Raw genomic sequence first — 20,905 nt, forward strand, 5'->3', positions numbered from 1 at the left:
TTTAGTTTGATACCATAATGGATATCATAAATGCAAATACATGTATTAAAGAATGAATCCAGTGACATAAAACTTACCCACGGACTAAAGTATTAGCCAATTAAACTCATATAACTAAATGATAAAATTATTATGTTTTACCAATTGACTTGTATATTGATTATGGACTAAAGTCTTACTCAATTAGGCTTATATAACCAAATGATAAAACTATTATGTTTGATCAATGCAAATACCTATTAATAAATCTAGTGACACAAAACTTGCTTGTGGGAATAAAATATTATTCAATTAGACTTATATAACAAAATGATAAAATTGTTTTGTTGATGCAAACGGATTTTAATGAATGAATCTAGTGACATAAAACTTGTATGTGAGCTAAAGTCTTCGTAGACTCATTTAATCAAATGATAAAACTATATATTACGTACCAAATATAGTACATGTAAAAACATATAGTACATACAATATAGTAAATAGTAATATAGTAATATAATACATATGTCAATCCTTAATGAATTTATACAATAATTCATATAAAAGACCTTGTTTGACCATTATACCACTAAATATTTTACCTTAAAATATGGATATAAAACAAAATTATATATTCCTCATTGTTTTAACAAAATAAAAAATGCATTTTTAATTCATCATCGTAAATAATTAGCCCTCCCACTGTCTAAAATGTCTAAAAGAAATGGTGTCAATTGTCATAAGCAAGTGGTATTGTTCTACTTAAGTACAGAAAATACATCTCAGAGTCCTTAGAGCAATATCGGCACAGCTTCGAAGGGTCGATGCTTTTAGACCTTTTGTACCCATAACAGCAATGCCGAACAATGGGTTAACGCGACCTCATCAGTGATGACATCTCCACCACCATATATAAATAATTTTCTAGATAATAGTTATCAAATACAAAGTTCAATATAATAAAAAAAATTAAGTCGCCTACATTAAGTTAAATAATTTTCTTTCATATTGATATGTAGAAAAAATGGTACAGAATTTACAAGTATTTAGTTAAATAAATTGAATTCAATTTATAAATAATTTTTTAATATCATTTCATTTTATTAAGAGAATTACTTTATATTTATTTTACAATTGTAGTAGTTGCTTTAAGAAGTAGTAATTGATCGCCACAACTACAAACTTTTCTTCCAAAATGTGAAGATCCCACTTGCGCTTCCAAAATGTGAAGATCCCACTTGCGCAGAAGAAGACGAAGCGATGGACCACCCTTCGACCCAACACTCTTCTTCATTTACAAACCCTAAAACACAAAAAATTCTCAAATAATCAAATGAACCTACCTTATGTTGATCAACAAATTTTGAGCACTTCAATATTCTATGATGGCGTGGTAATGGCTTTCTATTTTCGTACCTTCAGATTTCAACATCCTCATCTTTCTTCCAAGCTCTTTCTCTTCGATGGATTCACAAAACTTCACAAACCTACCGACTCCACACTTTAAAATGCGAACTGCACGTGCTCAAATTCACGCATTTAAAATTTTTATTATACAATATTAATTAAACAAATTAAATAAATGAAGAAAAAAAAATAATTTAACACGTGTCGTCAGATGACCAGCCTAGGTGGAACGTCGTTTGCCACGCAATCACAAACTTAACGCCGTTCACAAATTAAGGACTAAAATCAGTAATTCTAAGATCACAAGGACCAAAATGGTTTAACGTTTGGAGAGAGACCAATTTCAAAAAATGATAATAGTTGAGGGACGAAAAATATAATTAACCCAATATTGATTTCTATAAGAGTTGATATATAACTGTATTATTAAATGAATTATAACTTTATTGATTATAAGTTAATTTCTACTTTATTTAGTAAACAAAATTAATACGTTTTATGTTATTTGTGTTTTTTAACAGATATGGTGATAGTATCGACATAAATGGTGATGATCAGATAAATATAAATAAAATAAATTTAATATAAATAATTTTTTAGATAATTGTCAGTAGTTCGTTGTTATAAAAAAAGTTAAGTCGCTTAAGTTAAATACTTTTCGTAATATTGATATGCAGAAAAAAAAATAGTACATAATTTACAATTATTTAGTTAAATAAATTAAATTCAATTTATTAATAAATTTTTAATATCATTTTAATTTTTTAAGATAATTAGGCTAGTTAAACCAAAGGACAAATAGACTCCTTAATCATAATTTAAAAATCATATTTTATGAAGTAATTAATAACGTATTTATTGACATTTATTATGTGATATCTTAGACTCACATTTTACGAAGTACATTTATAACATATTTATTGACATTTGTTTATTGATAACGTATTCAGTGACATTGTATTTAACTTTTTAAAATAATATATTCAACTTAGGTTAAATGTCAAGTTGAATCATCGTGATTTGAAGCCCAACCTTAGTCCACTAGATAAAAAATCGTGCAAAATTCATAGTCAAATTGGAAAAAGACAAAGCTCAAGCCAAAGATTAAGGTGAGACTAGTGTGAATGTTAATATAAGACTCTTAAGACAATAGTCGAAACATGTTGACTTGAATCAACACTCAATACAGTCTATCATGGGTTGAGATAATCAAAGACATGTCAACCATAATCAAAGATAAAAAAAAATGTTAGTCAAGATGAATTAATGTAATTTAAAGATCAAAATTAATTGACCTAAATCAAAAACCAAGATGAATCGACTTAGACCAAAGATCAAAACTAATCGACTTGTTTAGATTGAAAGTCGAATGAGACTCACTTGGACTAAAGATCCAACTTTTGTTTTGTTAGAGTTAAGTAGAATGAAGTAAAGAAATATAATTTATTCTTCTTCTTTTTTAAATTATTTTCCTCTACTTTCACTTACTACATGATCTTATCGTACTTTCAACATAATTTATTACACCCTTTTGCCCTTTTGCTACCTTCAGACTTTGTAAAAAGTCAACTAAATTATACTAATTTGGCCTTCTAAAAAGAATTTCGAAGATGGGATTTACAAATTTAGTTTTATAATTAAGATTTGGGCTCTTCAACATAGCCTCCTACAAAATTCTCCCCCAAATTGAACAATGAAAACGCAAATATTCAATTTCAGAAAAAATCTTAACACGCGAACGCAATGAATAATAAAATAAGATTCACAGAACATCCAATTTACCTAACCTAACATACGATTTTATTAGTGTATATAATAAGATAGAAGAAGATAGATAGGCAATACGAGACAACAGAGACATTAAGCACGAACAGGAGTAAAGGAAGTGAGATTCCTGAAATGCTGCCACACTTTCTCCCACACAATTGCTTCGTAGTTTTTGGAAGAAGAACCGTCGGTGGCGGCGAGGGTAAGGCGGTAGTTGACTCCTGCAACTGCCTGAGTCTCGCCCTTCAACACCTTCTCCAACTTCAGTTTGTGACCGGATTGCTTAGCATACTCCGTAACGGCGTAATCTGCTATCTCCTTTACGTGAGGGTCGTCGATGTTCTTGATGGGACTCCACCCTCCGCTCATACTGTTCTTCCTCGCAACCGCGGAAGCGGAGAGAACAAACATCAGAAGAATAAGGCACCGGAGAAGTTTCATCGTGGCGCACCTGACCGGTAACTGTTCCTTATCTCTCTTCCTCTTTCTCTTCCTTTAACTTGAAAACGCTATGCTGTGAATTACAATTCTTTCTAGCGCTGGTTCTAATTTATAGCAGAAGTTCGTGTGAATGGGAAGCTTTTTTATGGGTCGGATCACACTATGGATTTGGCCCATAACAATAAAAGCCCATATAAAACATAACATGATAGTTGAAGAATGCAGCAACCTAATAGCATAAGTGCAGCAGAATTTTATTTTTTTTTCTTTAAAAACAGTCAACGTACAAAATACATACGTTAGTTACATTGTAAAAATATTACCAAAATAGAGTATAATAGTTGAAAGAGCACAATTTTCAACAAAAAGAAAATTCAAAGCTGAGAGAGGAAAAAATGTATTTATTGCTTGAATGAATTGCGGAACTTTAAAAAATGTTTGAATTCAAAATTCACATCAAACGGTTTATCTTACCATTCTATCTCCCCAAGCCATCTCTATAAACTATAACAGAGAAAAGAACATGATTTGGCAGCAAATTAAGTACAGAACTTGAAGAACTCTCATAACTTGAATGAAATACCTATGCTCGAAAACAAATACACAGTAATATTTTTCTTTTTTTTTAGGTAGATTCACCGTCCTATTTTGAAAATAATGACATGCCTATCATTCAAATGGTATACAGAGACGCAATGTGCGGTGAAAAATATGTCCTAAACCCTAAAATCTATATTGGACATTTTAATAATACAAAAGTATTTTGCATAAAATTAAAATCTATTGACATAGGATTTTTTTAAATTAATTTTTTTTCTAAACTCAAAATGAAAGGTCAAAATATGTAATTTAAATATTTAGAACAAATCCTAATGGTCAAAATATATCTAAAAAGGAATATATGTATCTAGGGATTAGTAGGTTCATAAAGAATTCTCCCTAGACATACAATACAGATGTCATGATATTTTATTTCAAGATGAAACCAATCTTTTAAATACTATTATAAAATGTGTTTAAAATGTTAAAAAAATTGATTAAAAGAAATAAATTGACACATCTGTAAAAATGAATGACTAAATTAATAAAATTTAAAAAAAAAACTATTAATATAATATTAAGTTTTTATTTTACAAGACACAAAATCAATTTTGTATCTTGTATTTTATTTTTATATAGTTGTATGGAACATTTTTATTGGTGAAATATTATTAGTGGGATAAAAAAAATTAAGGACGTGGTAAATTGGAAGGCGTTAATTGAAAGAAGAAAAATAAATTATGTATACCAGTGGACTTCATTTAATAATTATAATGAAAAGAAAAAGTGGATTGCAAATGACCTAAATAATACGGTGTAACGTATTTCAGTTACCTTTACCTAAATGAAACTTTTTTTCTTTTTTCAGAACACGTCTTTTCAAAAAGCTACGTTGTTGTTTTTATTTGGTTTAATTATGGCTTTGGTCCCCATTTTAGAGTCAAAATGTCAAAATGGTATCCAAATTTTTGAAAGTCTCAAAATGGTCCCTTTTTTGTTGAAACGTCTCACGTTTGCCATTGCCGTTAAGTCAAGGTTGACGCCGTTAGAAGGAGTGTCACGTGTCAGTTCCTCGATTTTTTGAATTTTTTTATTAATTTTTTTTTTGATTTTTTTTTATTTTAAATTTTTATTTTATTTTTTTAAAAAAAATCAAAAAATTGCCACGTGTCAAGCTGTCATCGTGTCACGTGACAGTGATAGTGACACGTGTCAGTATTACGCCACGTGTCATTTTGTTAGTCTCAATTTGGTTCTTTATTTTGATTTGTCTCAATTTAGTCTCAATTTTTGTAAAAATTAGCAATTTTGTCCCCCTTCAAATTGAAACAAAATTTAATTTTATATAAATGTTATACAAATATTTTTATTAAATTTGATATTTTTATTCAAATTGATATTTTTATTATATATTTTTAACATAGCTAAGTTTAGTTAAGATTATGTTTCACATTCAACTTTACTTAAAATTGTTTTAAAATTTTAAATTTATATGTGTTTTATTGTAACATGAACTAGGTAATTTATAAATTTTTTTCTATCAACATTATTTTATATTAACAACTTTTAAACCATTTTAAATAAAGTTCAATGTAAAATATTAATTAAATGAACTTAATTTGGTTAAAAATATTTACTTGAAATATCAATTTTGATGGAAATATTTGTGTACATTTATGCAGAAATTAAATTTGATTTCAATTTGGAGAGGGACAAAATTGCTACTTTTTACAAAAATTGGGACTAAATTAAGACAAATTAAAATAAAGGGACCAAATTGAGACTAAAAAAATGACACGTGGCGTAATAATGACATGTGTCACTGTCACTGCCACATGGCATAATGACAGCTTGACACGTGACAATTTTTTGATTTTTTTTTTAAAATTCAAAAAAATAATAATAAAAAATTCAAAAAATCGAGGAACTGACACGTGGCACTCCCTCTAACGGCGTCAACCTTGACTTAACGGGAAGGGCAAACGTGAGACGTTTCAACAAAAAATGGGACCATTTTGAGACTTTTAAAAATTTAGGTACCATTTTGAGATTTTGACTCCAAAATGGGGACAAAGACATAATGAAACCTTTTTATTTTTATTTTCAAATAACTTTACTTACGTTAAAAGTGACTGAAATATAAATATTTATTTAGCCGTCTATTTTACTAAATTATTAATGTTCTCTCTTTTTACCGTTTTGTGACCCTCTTTTAGGTAGAAATTATGTTATAACATTTAATTTTCTTTAAATTGAATATATTTCCTATGTGTTAATTTAATTTGAAACAATAATATTATTATAAAACAATATTGTTCAAAAATAATTTATGATTAGGTTTGAACCAAATCATTAGGATGTGAATTTTATGATAGTATTTGAATTGTTTATACCATTTGACATATTTTTACTCTAATGTTAACTCAAATATTATCATAAAATGCATTTAAAATGTCAAATAAACTTAACAAAATTTGATAAACATATATATATATATATATATATATTTAAATATGTTTTTAGTCCATCAAATTTTAGTAAATTTTAGAATTAGTTTTTTTTTGAAATTTTATACCAATTTAGTTTTTTATCTTTAGAAATGCGAAGATATAATTATTTTTATCAAATTTTGTTATGTTTATTTGATATTTTAAATACATTTTATAATAATATTTAAGTTAATATATATATATATATATATATATATATATATATATATATATATATATATATGGGGAGAATTTGAACAATCTTCTTATATGAAATGAACACAACCTAAGGCACGAGCATTGTTGTTTGAAACATAGTTGTGTCTTCGGCTCTGGAGGGGAAGGAGTAAAGGTTTTGTCTCGGACTTTCAATTCTTTTCATAAACCAAAACATGACCAGCAGACCCCAACTTGCTTTTTTCTTTTTTCTTTTTTTTTTTCTAAATTTGTTATAGAAGGTGATTAGATGGCAAACACTTTCGATATTTTTTATTCATGCTAATTAAATTTGTTTATAATTTTATCATAAATTATCTAATTAATTTAATTATTAAAAAAAAATTCTATAATTAATTTTTAATTGTTTTTAAATAAAAATAACATAATAAGTTGACATGATTTTACCTTGATATATAATATTTTTATTTTAATCTACACTAATAGTCAATTATATCACATATTTTGTAATATATTAATAATGTATAATAAGGTTAATAATATATAATTGTTGCACTTTTTTTTCAAATTTATTTTAATGACACAGTAAATATTTGATTCAACCAACTTATATTCATTAAAAATTAGTTAAATACGATTTTGTTTTCTTAACTTTAAGGTAAATATTTGAATTAGTCTATTTTTAAAAATTTGTCCAATTTAGTCCTTAAATTTTATAAATACGTTGATTTAGTTGTTTTAACAAAATTTTATAAAGTTTATTTATGTTTCAAATGTGTTTTATTATAATATTTGAGTTTTTCACATAATTTGACTCGTTTTCGCTTCAGTGTTAGCTGGAAAAAACCATTTGAAATGTCAAATAACTTTAACAAAATTTTGTTAAAATGACTAAATCTATGTATTTCTAAAGTTGTGAACTAAATTGAATCAACGTTTTAAAGATAAACTAATATCAATTTTTATTAAAAGTTAAGAACAAAAAAACATATTTGACCTATTAAAAAACATGAAATTTCCAAATACAACTTAAAAAATTATTTCAAAAATAAAATAAATTATTTTCATCACAAAAATAATTTATATAAGTGGTGTTATCATTTAGCCCTTATGTAACAAAATAATAAATTAATCAGTCGGTAATAGTTTATGTATATTTTTCACAAATTTTTTTCGTTTAAAATACTCCAAAACTTGTCAAGATTTATTTGGAAAGACAAAGATGATGGATTTGAGTGAATTAAATGGTGAAATTTGTATTGTTCACTTTAAGTGTGTGTTTGAATTGGGAAGAAAATTTGAGGGAGAGTGAGTGGATAAATTTAAGGGGATAGAGAGGAGATTATAGTGTTGTTTGTTTTAAGGGATAGATGAAAAGATTTTAAGAGAAAATTTGTAAGAGTTTGTGAGTTATTTGATACATGTGATAAATTAAAAAATGAATTAATAGATTAAAATTCAAGATTACTCTTTTTTCCTTGTAGTTAAAATGAATAGAAAATAAAATTTTTTAGTTAAAATTAATAGAAAACATAGTTTTAAATATATATTGAATTAAAATTTAATAATATTGTTAATTAATTGTATCGTTATTAAATATAAAGTAACATGTGGATCAGCTACCATAAAATGGATACAGTGTAAGTCATCTCTAATTTTTATATATATATATATATATATATATATATATATATATATATATATATATATATATATATATATATATATTTTCGTTGCTAATGTATGGAGAGGAAAAAAGAAGAAAGAAGAAAAGAGGAAGAGACAAAAAAGACCAAATTACATACTTACCGATAGATTAAAAATTTCGTTAGTAAAATACATCAATGAACATTGTACCAATTTTTTCTATCATCGACAATCTTCAATAAACTCAAATTACTAACAGATAAAATTCATCAATAATTAATTTTTTTCTTGATATCCATTTATTTTTCCATCCGATGCATTCAATTTTGTATTCAATTATTCCAAACAAATAAAAAAAATACTGTGAAATTATTATTCAACTAATTAGGATTTAATTTGTGATGTTTTTTTTATTTGAAAAAGACATCTCATAGAGTTTTTTAAATATAATTAAATATTAATATTAGAAACTTTCTTCGTTGACATAAAAAATAATTAATTAACTATTCTTATTTTTTAGTGTTTGGAGTATAATACAAAGGCAAATATACAGTGAAATGGCTCTTGGGGATCGCTAACATTGTTTTGGCATGTTAATGAAAACTAAGTTTGCAATTGACCAACAAAATTTGACAAATTATTAAAAAGAAAAAACTAATGAAATTATTGCATTAGGTTTTCTTTTTAAAGAGATAATACTAATTAAAAAATGGTTGCCAACACATACGACAATTCACGTTATTTCAACCAACTGTTTGTAATTGGAGGCAAACGGCGTATGGGCGTCACCTTGGATAACATTGCACAATTAATTTTGTAGCATTTTTCTTTTGGTCTTTAAATAATTATTATTTTATATTTTTAATTTTATTCTTTAAAATTTAATTATTTTGTCATTTTATCTTTTTAATAATTATTTTTTTAATTTAAATAGTTATCTAGAATAAAACATATTTAATAATAAAATAAATATAAATTATTTTTTTAATAAAAATATTTTATAGTTTAATATATTTTTGTTAAAATAAAAAAATAACTGACTCACATGTCCGAAGTGCATGTGTTTCAACTCATTTTTGGATAAAGCAAGTAAATTTTGTTTAATCCACGAAAGTGTGTGCTAAAAAAATGCTACTTCTAAAGTTATTATTCTAACAATCAAGGTAGAAAATTAAATCTTTTTATTGTATTGTGTTTATACATATTTCAATGAAGTGAGATCATGAACCGAATTGAAAGACTCTATACTGATTTCATCATAAAAAGAAGAAAGGCATAACACTATTTTGGACTTGAAAAACTTTGGGTAAGATGCTTCTTCTTTATCTCCTTTTAGACACGTGAATGTTGATATTTATTGTGAAATATGAATTTGTAGTAACTTTGAACTTCAATGGATGGATCTAAGTTTTTGCATGTTAAGTTTTTAAAATTTCTAATTTTAATCACAAACACTTTTATTTTATAAAAAGAAGTACAGCACAGAAATTTAAATTCTTTAATGATCGTTTTTTTAATTTTAATGTTAATAAATTAATTTTAACGGTTAGCATATATAATATTAGTATAAAGTTAAAAATAAAACTAACGGGAATTCCAACCCGTTTCTTTCACTTATAATAATTCAACAAAACCCTATTTCTTTAACCAGTCAAAAATAAGTTTATCATACACTAAGATAACATATATTAGAAAAAACAAAGCACCGTTTTATTAAATATCACATAAATAAAAAAATCAACAATAAAATATATTGACTTAAACAAAAGTAATTAATAATGATATATATATATATATATACATATATATATATATATATATATATATATATATATATATATGTATATATGCTATTTAGAAGCGATCTAGATTCTAGATGTTAGATGTGAATCTATTGAACGTGATAAGAATAATATTCAAGTGTTTTTATGTAATACATTATCTTAAATATACAATTAATCATCTTGAAAGTTAATAATAATATAAACCGAAGTTAATATGAGACCTCCATGAATGATAATAATATTTACAAATGTGAAGTGAAATTGATTTATATTATTATTTTAAATGCAATCTTATAAATAGATAGGTGTTCTTGACTTAAAAAAATTACATCCAATTAATTTAACGTTTAGATACGAAAAAAATATTTTTACTTTCACATTTAAGTTTATAACTAAAAATATAGTTAAACATTTTCTTATCATTCAATTGGGTTCGGCCTTAAGCACCACCAATTGATATCCATTTCTTCCTGCACCTTTAATATTTTTTTCTACTTTTTCATTAACATAAAAAAAAGAGTTAATTTTATTATTAACAATGTCTTTGAGATTGTTTCTTTCAAATTATAAAATCTAAACTATTTTATTTATAGATTATGTTATCCAATATTTAATATTTTTAGATTATGTATTTCAGAAATAACTTTTTAATGAAAAAAGCTTTCAATTCTTTTTTTCATAAAAGTACTTTAAGAAAATATAATTCTATGTTTTTTTTATAAATTACACTATCCAAGCCTTTTTCTATAGAAATAATAATTTTTAAATTACATAATTCAAAACATAATTTTTTAATTTATCTATCAGTGGACTGCAGACATGTCAGTTTATTTTTTTCATATTCTAAAAATAATAATTTAACTATATAATAATTTTAATTAGGTTAAAATATCTTTTTGATCCCAATTTTTGTTAAGTTTTTTTAAATAAGTCCTAATTTTGGTTTGATTTTATGTTCAAATAAGTTTTAATTTTCGTCAATTTTGTTCAATTGGGTCATTTTTTGCTAACACCGTTTAAATTATTAACGGACATGAACAATAACTGCCACGTGTCACTTCGTTGTTTTTCTGATTTTCTTAATTTTTTTTTAAAATTTTTAATTTTTTTTAATGTACACATGTCAGTTTGTGGTTTTTTTGAATTTTTTATTTTATTTTATTTTGAATTTTTTTGAATTTTTTTAAATATCCACGTGTCAATTCAGTAGTGTGTCACGTGTCAAAGTCAATATTCCATATTCATTTTGGTCCCTATATTTGTTATTTTTATTCAATTAGGTCACAATTTTTGTTAACATTAACCAATTTGGTCCCTATTGAAAATGTGACCAAATTTAATTTTTATATCAAAGTTATAATGATGTGAATTTTAATATATTATATAAAAATATTTAATAAAAAATGTGAATTTTAATATAAAAATTAAATTTGGTTTTAATTTGGAGAGGAATCAAATTGGTTAATGTTAACAAAAATTGGGACCTAATTGAACAAAAATAACAAATATAGGAACCAAAATGAATTTAGAACATTGACTTTGACACGTGACACGCTACACGTGGACATTTAAAAAAAATAAAAAAAATTCAAAAAATGTAAAAAAAAAAATTCAAAAAAATCACGAAGTGACACAGGGCACACTCCTGGGTTGACACATGTACATTTAAAAAAAATTAAAAAAAAATTCAAAAACATTAAAAAAATTCAAAAAATAAAATAAAATTCAAAAAAACCACGAAGTGGGTCACTGTTCAAGGCCGTTAATATTTAAACGGTGTTAGCAAAAAATGACCCAATTGAACAAAATTGACGAAAATTGTGACCTATTTGAACACAAAATCAAAATTAGAACTTATTTGAAAAAATTTGACAAAAATTGGGAAAAAAAAAATATTTTAACCTTTTAATTAAAACTAATTATAAAAATAAATAATTTGTATATTTTTTATTATAAATAGTTATTTAACTTTTTTTTTAAATAATAAAATGATAAAACAATAAAATAATTAAATTCGAACTAATGAGTATAAATAAAAATGTAATTATTTTAATTTAAAATTACAATTACTTAAATAATAAAATTGAAAAAAAAATGATCCTATATAAAAAAGAAAAAGAAGAAAAAAAAGACTTAGAAAGATGCGTAACGTAACCCCAGGAACCACGACAAGTTACGAGATTTCTTCAAGTGGTAAAAGCTTTTCGATGATTTCTAGAAATGAGTTTTGTCAGATTTTGCATGCCTTCACCAACTAACTTCACATGATTCCCACCGCCTAAGTTTAATTAATTATTAAACTACAAAAAGTAAAATAAAATAAGGTTTAAAGTTATTGAAAGGTGAGTTAAATATCGTCTTGTCATGTTATCTTAAACTTAGAATTATTTTTTCTTTTTAATTTTAAATCAATTTATTATCGATCAGAATATATAAATTTAGTAATTTTCACAAATTTTTATTAAATTTTAAATTAATTTAATATTTTAAATACGTGTCTTAATATTAAAATGAAAATATATTTATTAAACAATATATAAAAATATAAATGTTATCGTTAAACAAACTTAACATGATTTAAAATTTTTAAAATAATATTAATTTTGATTTGAAATTAAAAATATATTTAATCTTTTATTTTTCATTAAAATTATGTTGAATATATATATTTTTTAATTCTGCTATGGAAAAAATAAAAAAGAAAAATAACTCTTTATAGAATTACATAAATATTCTTACGCGAATAGACAACAAGTACAAATGGTTAACAACTTACCCTAAGGCCCACACCTTCCTTCATCTAATTAGGACAATTAGGACCCTGTCATGGCAATTAGTAGTACTTCCAAAATTTCCTTTGAGTTTTATGAAAATAAGAATATTCATTGTGTAATTTTTTAATGATAATTTATGTAATTATTACATATAGTTTTGTTTATGATTTTAAAAATTAAATCATGTTTACTTAAAATAATTATTATTTATATTAAATATTTTTCTTTATTTTAGAATAGGTAAAAATTAATTATTTAACTAAAATTAGTAAAATATATTAAGTTTTATAAGTTATATATTTTTATTTTATGTAACTAAAATTAAATTGAAAACTAAATATAAAAATATGACTTAAATTTAGATTTTTCCATTTTTTCTTAAAAATATAATATATTTATAATTTAGTTTCTAAATATAATATATTTATATATTTATAAATGTATTATTAATTTAATATAAATAAAAATTAATTTTATTGTACTTATTTTGTAAATAAATTTGGATTTTGGATAATCGTTGCAATTCTTTATAAACAATATTTTAAAAATATATTACAATTACTTATTTATTGTTGTTGCATTTATTTATTTTTTAAGTCGTATATTTATATTTATATTCTTTTATAATTATTCCATATGTCATTCACCGATAACTTAATTAATTGTTCAAAACATAAGTAACTTTTAGGTTAAAATACCTTTTAGGTCCCAATTTTCGTCAAGTTTTTTTCAAAATAAGTCATAATTTTGGTTTTGTGTTCAAATAGGTCCAAATTTTCGTCAATTTTGTACAATTGGTTCATTTTTTGCTAACACTGTTTAAATCATTAACGACCATGAATAGTGATTGCCACGTGTTATTTTGTGGTTTTTTTGATTTTTGATTTTATTTTTTGATTTTTAAATTTTTTTAAATTTTTTAAATGTACACGTGTCAACCCAGTAGCGTGCCACGTGTCACTTCATGTTGTTTTTTTTTAAATTTTGTTTTTAAATTTTTTTTAAATATCCACGTGTCATCCCAGTAGCGTGCCAAGTGTCAAAGTCAATGTTCTATATTCAATTTGGTCCCTATATTTACAATATTTGTTCAATATAGTCCCAATTTTTTTTAACATTAACTAATTTGTTCTCTCTCCAAATTGAAACCAAATTTAATTTTTATATTAAAATTCTCATTTTTTATTAAATATTTTTATATAATACATTAAAATTCACATCATTATAATTTTGATATAAAAATTAAATTTGATCACATATTCGATAGGGACCAAATTGGTTAATGTTAACAAAATTTGAGACTAAATTGAACGAAAATAACAAATATAAGGATTAAATTGAATATAGAACATTGACTTTGATACGTGGCACGCTACTGGGTTGACACGTGTACATTTAAAAAAAAACTTTTAAAAAAACTTTTAAAAAATAAAATAAAAAATTCAAAAAAATAACGAAGTGACACATGACAATCACTGTTCATGGCCTTTAATGATTTAAACGGTGTTAGCAAAAAAGGACCAAATTGAACAAAATTGACGAAAATTAGAACCTATTTGAACAAAAAACTAAAATTAGGACTTATTTAAAAAAATATGACGAAAATTGAGACAAAAAAAGTATTTTAACCTAACTTTTATTAGTAAATTAATTATACGCTCAAGTATTAACAGATTAAATATGTGTTTGGTTTATTAATTCTTATTGAAAATTTTAATTAGTCAATTTTGAATATTGAGTTCAATTTAGTTTTTCAATTTTAGACATATTGAATTTATTCATTTAAATTTATTTAATGTTTTAAACACATCAATAATATATTATAGTTATTAAATTATGTATTTCATTTAATATATTTTAACTTCGAGTTATAAAAATTATTTAAAACATTAAATAAACTTAACAAATTTTTGTTAAATAAAAAAACCAAATCTAGATAACATTAATAAATGAGAGATTGAATTGATTTAAAGCAATGAGATGAGTTAAAAACATATTTAACACATTAACTAAAGTTAATTTGTGAAATAATAGTATTATTTTCAAATATCAATTTCTTTAAAAATAAAAAAAAAATTAATTATATTAAACTAAAAATCGAAAAATTCATTTAAAATTCGAGTTTACCCAACGGAATTCTGTAATTAAATTCGGATGGTGTTAATTGAGATGGTGATATAGTTAGCTATGTGAAAACAGAGAGGATAATATTTTAAAGGTATAAATACACATTTGGTACCCAAACTTTTTCAGAAAGTTCAACGTGGTACCCGAACTTTAGGAATGTTCAATTTGGTACCCCAATTTTCTAAAAAGGTTCAATTTGGTCCTCTTCGTTAAGTTGGAGTTAACACCGTGTCCGTACAGGACACGTGTCAAGCCATGAAATTTTTATTTTTTTTTTTATTTTTTTTTAAATTAATTTTTTTTTCAAAAAATTAATTTTTTTTTCGAAAAATTTAAAAAAACTGCCACGTGTCAGTTTATTATCGTGCCACGTGGCAGCTTACAAGCATGACACGTGGCAGTGTAATAGTTATTTTCAATTTAGTACCCCAGTTTAAATTTTTGGTTCAATTTAGTACCCAAATTTTTTAAAATGATCCAATTTCGTCCTTTCCTATTTGAGACCAAATTAGTAAATAAGCTTAATTATAATTTATATAAACATGTTAAAATAATTGTTTTGAATTTATACATCAAATCACTACACCTAAATATTCAAATTATTTTATTTTTTACAAGTGTAAAAAATTTCATGTATAAAAAATTACAAAGGTTAAAATGAAGAAAATAAAATAATTTAAGTATTTAGGTGTAGTGATTTGATGTATAAATTCAAAACAATTATTTTAACATGTCTATATAAATTATAATTAAGCTTATTTACTAATTTGGTCTCAAATAGGAAAGGACGAAATTGGATCATTTTAAAAAATTTGGGTACTAAATTGAACCAAAAATTTAAACTGGGGTACTAAATTGAAAATAACTATTACACTGCCACGTGTCATGCTTGTAAGCTGCCACGTGGCACGATAATAAACTGACACGTGACAGTTTTTTTAAATTTTTCGAAAAAAAAAATTAATTTTTTGGAAAAAAAAATTAATTTAAAAAAAAAAAAATAAAAAATAAAAATTTCATGGCTTGACACGTGTCCTGTACGGACACGGTGTTAACTCCAACTTAACGGAGAGGACCAAATTGAACCTTTTTAGAAAATTGGGGTACCAAATTGAACATTCCTAAAGTTCGGGTACCACATTGAACTTTCCGAAAAAGTTTGGGTACCAAATGTGTATTTATACCTATTTTAAAAAAGAAACAAAAATTTGCGGTTTATGGTAAAGCGTGTGTTACAGGGCTGCTGTTGGTAACACTGAGTCTCTCAAAGATTTCTTCAGAAGCGAACCCTAGCATCCACAAAAAAACTGAAAATCAATCCCAATTCATGGGAATCAAGTGGCAGCAATAGGAATCAATTCCGCGGATTACATGCAATCCCAGTGATGGCCAATCTTCCGGTGGAAGTAATCACCGAAATCCTGTCCCGTTTGCCGGTGAAGTCAGTGCTGCGGCTCCGCTCCACCTGCAAGTGGTGGCGCTCCCTCATCGACACCACCCACTTCATCCTATTCCACCTCAGCAAATCCCACACCACCCTCATTCTCCGTCACCGCTCCCACCTCTACACCGTCGACCTTCAATCCCTCGAGAAACCCCTCGAAATCACTCACCCTCTCATGTGCTACAGCAACAGCATCAAGGTTCTCGGTTCCTGCAACGGCCTCATCTGTATCTCCAACGTCGCCGACGACATCGCCCTCTGGAACCCTCACATCCGCAAGCACCGGATTCTCCCCGCTGACCGCTTCAACCGCCCGGACTCCTCCCTCTTCGCAGCCCGCGTCCACGGCTTCGGCCACGATGCCGCCTCCAACGACTACAAGCTCGTCAGCATTACTTACTTTGTCGATCTCCACAACCGCACCTTCGATTCCCAGGTCCAAGTCTACACACTCAAATCCGACGCCTGGAAAAATCTCCCTAGCATGCCCTACGCCCTCTGCTGCGCGCGGACCATGGGCGTCTTGGTCGGCGGTGCCCTTCACTGGGTCGTCACTCGCAAACTCGAACCTGACCAACCGGATCTCATAGTCGCCTTTGAGCTCACGCGCGAGAGCTTCCGTGAAGTTGAGCTCCCTGCAACCGTGAAGGGAAATTTCGATATGGAGGTGGCTCTGTTGGGTGGGTGTTTGTGCCTGGTGGAGAATAGGGGAAGCGGATTTGACTTCTGGGTTATGAGAGTTTACGGATCCTCAGATTCGTGGGAGAAACTGTTTACCTTAACGCAGGACCATCTTCACATTGGATTGCCAAAATTGCAATCTGTGAGGCCTTTGCTTTTGGACGGAGACAGGGTTTTGCTTGAACAGAACCGTAGTAAGCTCTGTTGGTATAACCTCAGAAGTGGCGATGTGAGTTTCGTTAAAATACCCGGAATCGGAAACTCCATTGAAGGCACAGTTTGCGTTGCAAGCCTTCTCCCACCCACTCTACTGAACCTCCGTGCCGAGAGCGAGATGCACGAACTGGGCCACCAGAAGAATAGGAAGAAAAGGTACCAATGCTAATTGCTTTTTTGTCTCCAACAAAATAAATTTATGCCCTCTGGTGTCATATTCAAAAACAAGGTGCTATGCAAGTTTTTTTAATTTTGTGGCTACCTCTGTCTAGTAGTGAGTTGACTATAACTTGAACCAAGTCCACCCCTCATGATTGGTGAATTTATTCACAAAGTTATTAAGTGTTATCAGATTTGATGTTTATGACTATCAAGTTGTTGTTGGGATTAATTTTTTCCATGGTTGGACTGTCAAAAAACCACGCTATGTTTGTAATGTGTCTTATTATTATTTTTTTTTTTAAAAAAACTTGGGAGTCTCCTGAGATCTTTTTGTAATAGTGAATTAGCCTAAAGTTTAATCTGATTCACACATGGATGGGTGGGCCAATTTTGATTTTTCAACGCTCCTCGTCTTTCTGTGATGTTGTTGTGCTTACTTCAGCTTTTTCGCAGGGATGACTTCTTGTCTAAGGGGTTCAAATTGACGTTGTAAGCGCGAGCAAAAGAAGAGGACACGGTATACACAGCTGAAACTGGTTTGTCCTGTGAATTGAGTTGTCTCTTGTGAGATTAGTCACCCTGGTTCATGGGAAAGACTTGGAATGATCAGTAACAAAACCACTCTTTTTGATGCTAATTTTTGGGACGTTCAATTCCCTCCCTTTACTGCCTCGAGTTTGCTCATGTTGTTTTTCTCAGGTTTGAAGAGGCTCCAGTTCAGAATGTTCAATATCAAGAAAAACCGTACATAACTACAACCTGTTCATACCAACAAGGATAAAGAAGATGCGCCATGGCCAGTTAAGTTTGTAATAAGTTTAACCGTACACTGCTACAAACTTGAGTTCACTGATCTATGGGTGGGGTATGCATCTGTGTATTTAATGGTTGAAGCCACCCACGTATACAAGCCACTTTAATAGGTATATCTCACATACAGTTTTACATGAATAGTTCTCTGTTTGAAGAAAGTGAGTTTTGTTCGCTCGATTGAGAAGGGAATCAGAACACTTGGGTTTTCTTGCCTGGATTAAGTCAAGGATGCGGTTTTCATCAAATTACTGAAGTAAAAAGGTTTTTAAGACTGAAACGACAGATATGGACACTCTCTTACATTATAGACAGAATTATGGATGACATGTTTTACTTTTAGGATTTCTTTTTGTACTTTAATCTAAGTTGTATCTAAGGTTTTTCAATTTCCTAGAGACTGAACTCTAAATCTCATTTTTACTCTCCACTTTTGAAAACTAGTTATAATCCGGCTTCTTATGAATTTAATTCTTATACTGTTTTCCTTTTTATTCTAACAAGAAAAAGGATTTTAGGAAATTTATAAAATAATAAATTTGAAAATCTATTAAAATAGATATAATAAGAGTAAATTAGTTGTAAGTTAGTATTAATATTTTAAATTATTAAATGAATTTAAATTAACAATACTACTTTATTATTATATTAAAATTAATTGAATATTTTATATTTATTATTAATATCGAAACCACTTTAAATTTATTATAACTATCTATTAAAATTTAGTAGTAAATTTATATTATATTTATAATTATATATAGATAGGATTTCACTTTCTAAAGAAGTAAATCATAATTAACTTTATGTAAAGTCGTGTCTGACTGTCACAACTTCACTCATTCTCATGATTTCTTCTAAATGAAGTCGATGCATCTCTCCTCTCCTCTCCATAACTTATTCGTCGTAATTTTTTTTTTCAAAATCGCACCACTTTAGTAATTAATGTTTCAAATTACCCTAGAGTGGTAAAAAAACCACTATCTAAACCTTTTTGGGTAGCGCTCAGGCGCTCTTAGATGCTTGTAATTGTGTAGACCATTACAATGCATCATAAAAAATGCCTAGTTATAGATGTTAGTATTCAAGTCATGAGGTTCTTCTTACCTTGGATTCAACTTTCCTTTTGTGCGTAATTCTTATTTAGTGATATTAGGTCCATAGAAGGGTTAATAGTATACTTGATTAAGATGCAATCCAAATGTGAAATGATTGGCACCAAAATATGATCATTATGAATAAATGATAATATAAATCTTTGATCAAGCATGAGTAACTTGGTCCCTTCTCCAAATACTATGATAATTCAGGTCACCCGTCCCTAGGTGTATTCAACCTTATGGTGTGACCATAGGGTGAGAAAGCTTTGTCTTATGATATGGCCATAGGATGAGAATGCTTGACCAACTATATAACAACCAATCATGTTATGTCTTAATACATCTTGGTCACCCTTACTTAGATGTATTGGGCCTTCATGGTATGATCCAACATCATGATAGCTTGGCCGAATACATGTTGGCCAACCAGAATCGACATCCAGAAAATGTTAATCGAGTTGACTAACTTAAGATCATGATTAACTAAAGACTAATCAAGGTAATTCACTACATGGATCAGACTCATCCAAGTAAAAAGCTCATAAACACAATATAAATAGGAAAGTACACGAGGTACATTAACTATGTTCATTAATCGCATTTATTACCTTTTGATGCCCTATGCTGACTTGAGTATCAAAGTGTCTTTTGCAGGTACAACCCCTATTCGGCTATGAGAGGACGAGTATCCCTGAAATTAGAGTTTGAAGTTAGAGTCTTTACATAGTATGTTTAACTTTGTAGAAACATTAATTATAGCAAAAACTATATAATTTAAATAAATATGTATAATGCATTATATAAATTTGCACTATCCAATTTTAGTCTTTATTCTAAGACTTATATGATTTCACATTATTTTATTTTTAACGAGGATTAAGTTTTCTCGAGTGAGAAGCCACTAAAACAACACATTATTTCAATGTGCAAAGACTTTTATGCATGTGAATGCTCATATATTCCCTTCCTATGTTGTTTGCTTATAATAGGATTGATATTTTTTATGTCATTGTGCTTTCTCAATGCTTGTAATAAAGTGATGTTGTATTGATATTTTGGAATATATGATTGGTCGTTTTGTTATATGATAGAATGATGAACCTTGAGTAAGGAAATGTGATATGTCTTCATTATTTGTGCTTTCGTTAATCTTATAATTTTGTTGTCTCAATAGTATTTTCTTTTATTCTTATAATAAGAACAGAGAATAAGTAGGCGATGTGAATCTACGTTTATTTAGTTTGTGGTGATGGAGAAATTACATTTAAGTTGAGGTTTTTATTTGTAAGCAAGAGAAACTTGATAGACTGTTTGTAGTTTATCCAAAAGTCAACGAAAATCAAGTTAAATGAGTTTATTT

At 27.2% G+C, this 20,905-nt stretch overlaps 2 protein-coding genes across 8 annotated transcripts; one reads left to right on the forward strand and one right to left on the reverse strand.

The window, feature by feature from the left end:
- Positions 1-3,113: 3,113 nt before the first annotated feature.
- On the reverse strand, positions 3,114-3,683 carry LOC114179000 (cysteine proteinase inhibitor 5-like). The gene has a single exon (XM_028065177.2). The coding sequence runs from the start codon at positions 3,592-3,594 to the stop codon at positions 3,247-3,249; it is 348 nt and encodes a 115-aa protein (XP_027920978.1). The 5' UTR covers positions 3,595-3,683; the 3' UTR covers positions 3,114-3,246.
- A 12,652-nt stretch (positions 3,684-16,335) lies between these two features.
- LOC114178313 (F-box protein CPR1-like) lies at positions 16,336-18,911 on the forward strand. Of its 7 annotated transcripts, none has more exons than XR_014993974.1 (3): positions 16,336-17,629; positions 18,078-18,171; positions 18,335-18,911. XR_014993974.1 is itself a non-coding variant. In XM_085671482.1 (3 exons), exons 1-2 carry the CDS (start codon positions 16,518-16,520, stop codon positions 18,118-18,120), a joined length of 1,155 nt encoding a protein of 384 aa, XP_085527608.1. In that variant the 5' UTR covers positions 16,336-16,517; the 3' UTR covers positions 18,121-18,152; positions 18,335-18,911. The 7 variants fall into 7 exon arrangements, 4 of the variants coding, with proteins under 4 accessions (XP_085527608.1, XP_027919947.1, XP_027919946.1 ...); XM_085671482.1 differs by having other exon boundaries at positions 18,078-18,152; XR_014993973.1 differs by having other exon boundaries at positions 16,337-17,629; positions 18,078-18,244.
- Positions 18,912-20,905: the final 1,994 nt, after the last annotated feature.

Source organism: Vigna unguiculata, chromosome 3 (assembly GCF_037176805.1).
Source record: "Vigna unguiculata cultivar grain cowpea cultivar isolate G323 ecotype 2 chromosome 3, ASM3717680v1, whole genome shotgun sequence".
NCBI classification, from domain to species: Eukaryota; Viridiplantae; Streptophyta; class Magnoliopsida; order Fabales; family Fabaceae; genus Vigna; species Vigna unguiculata.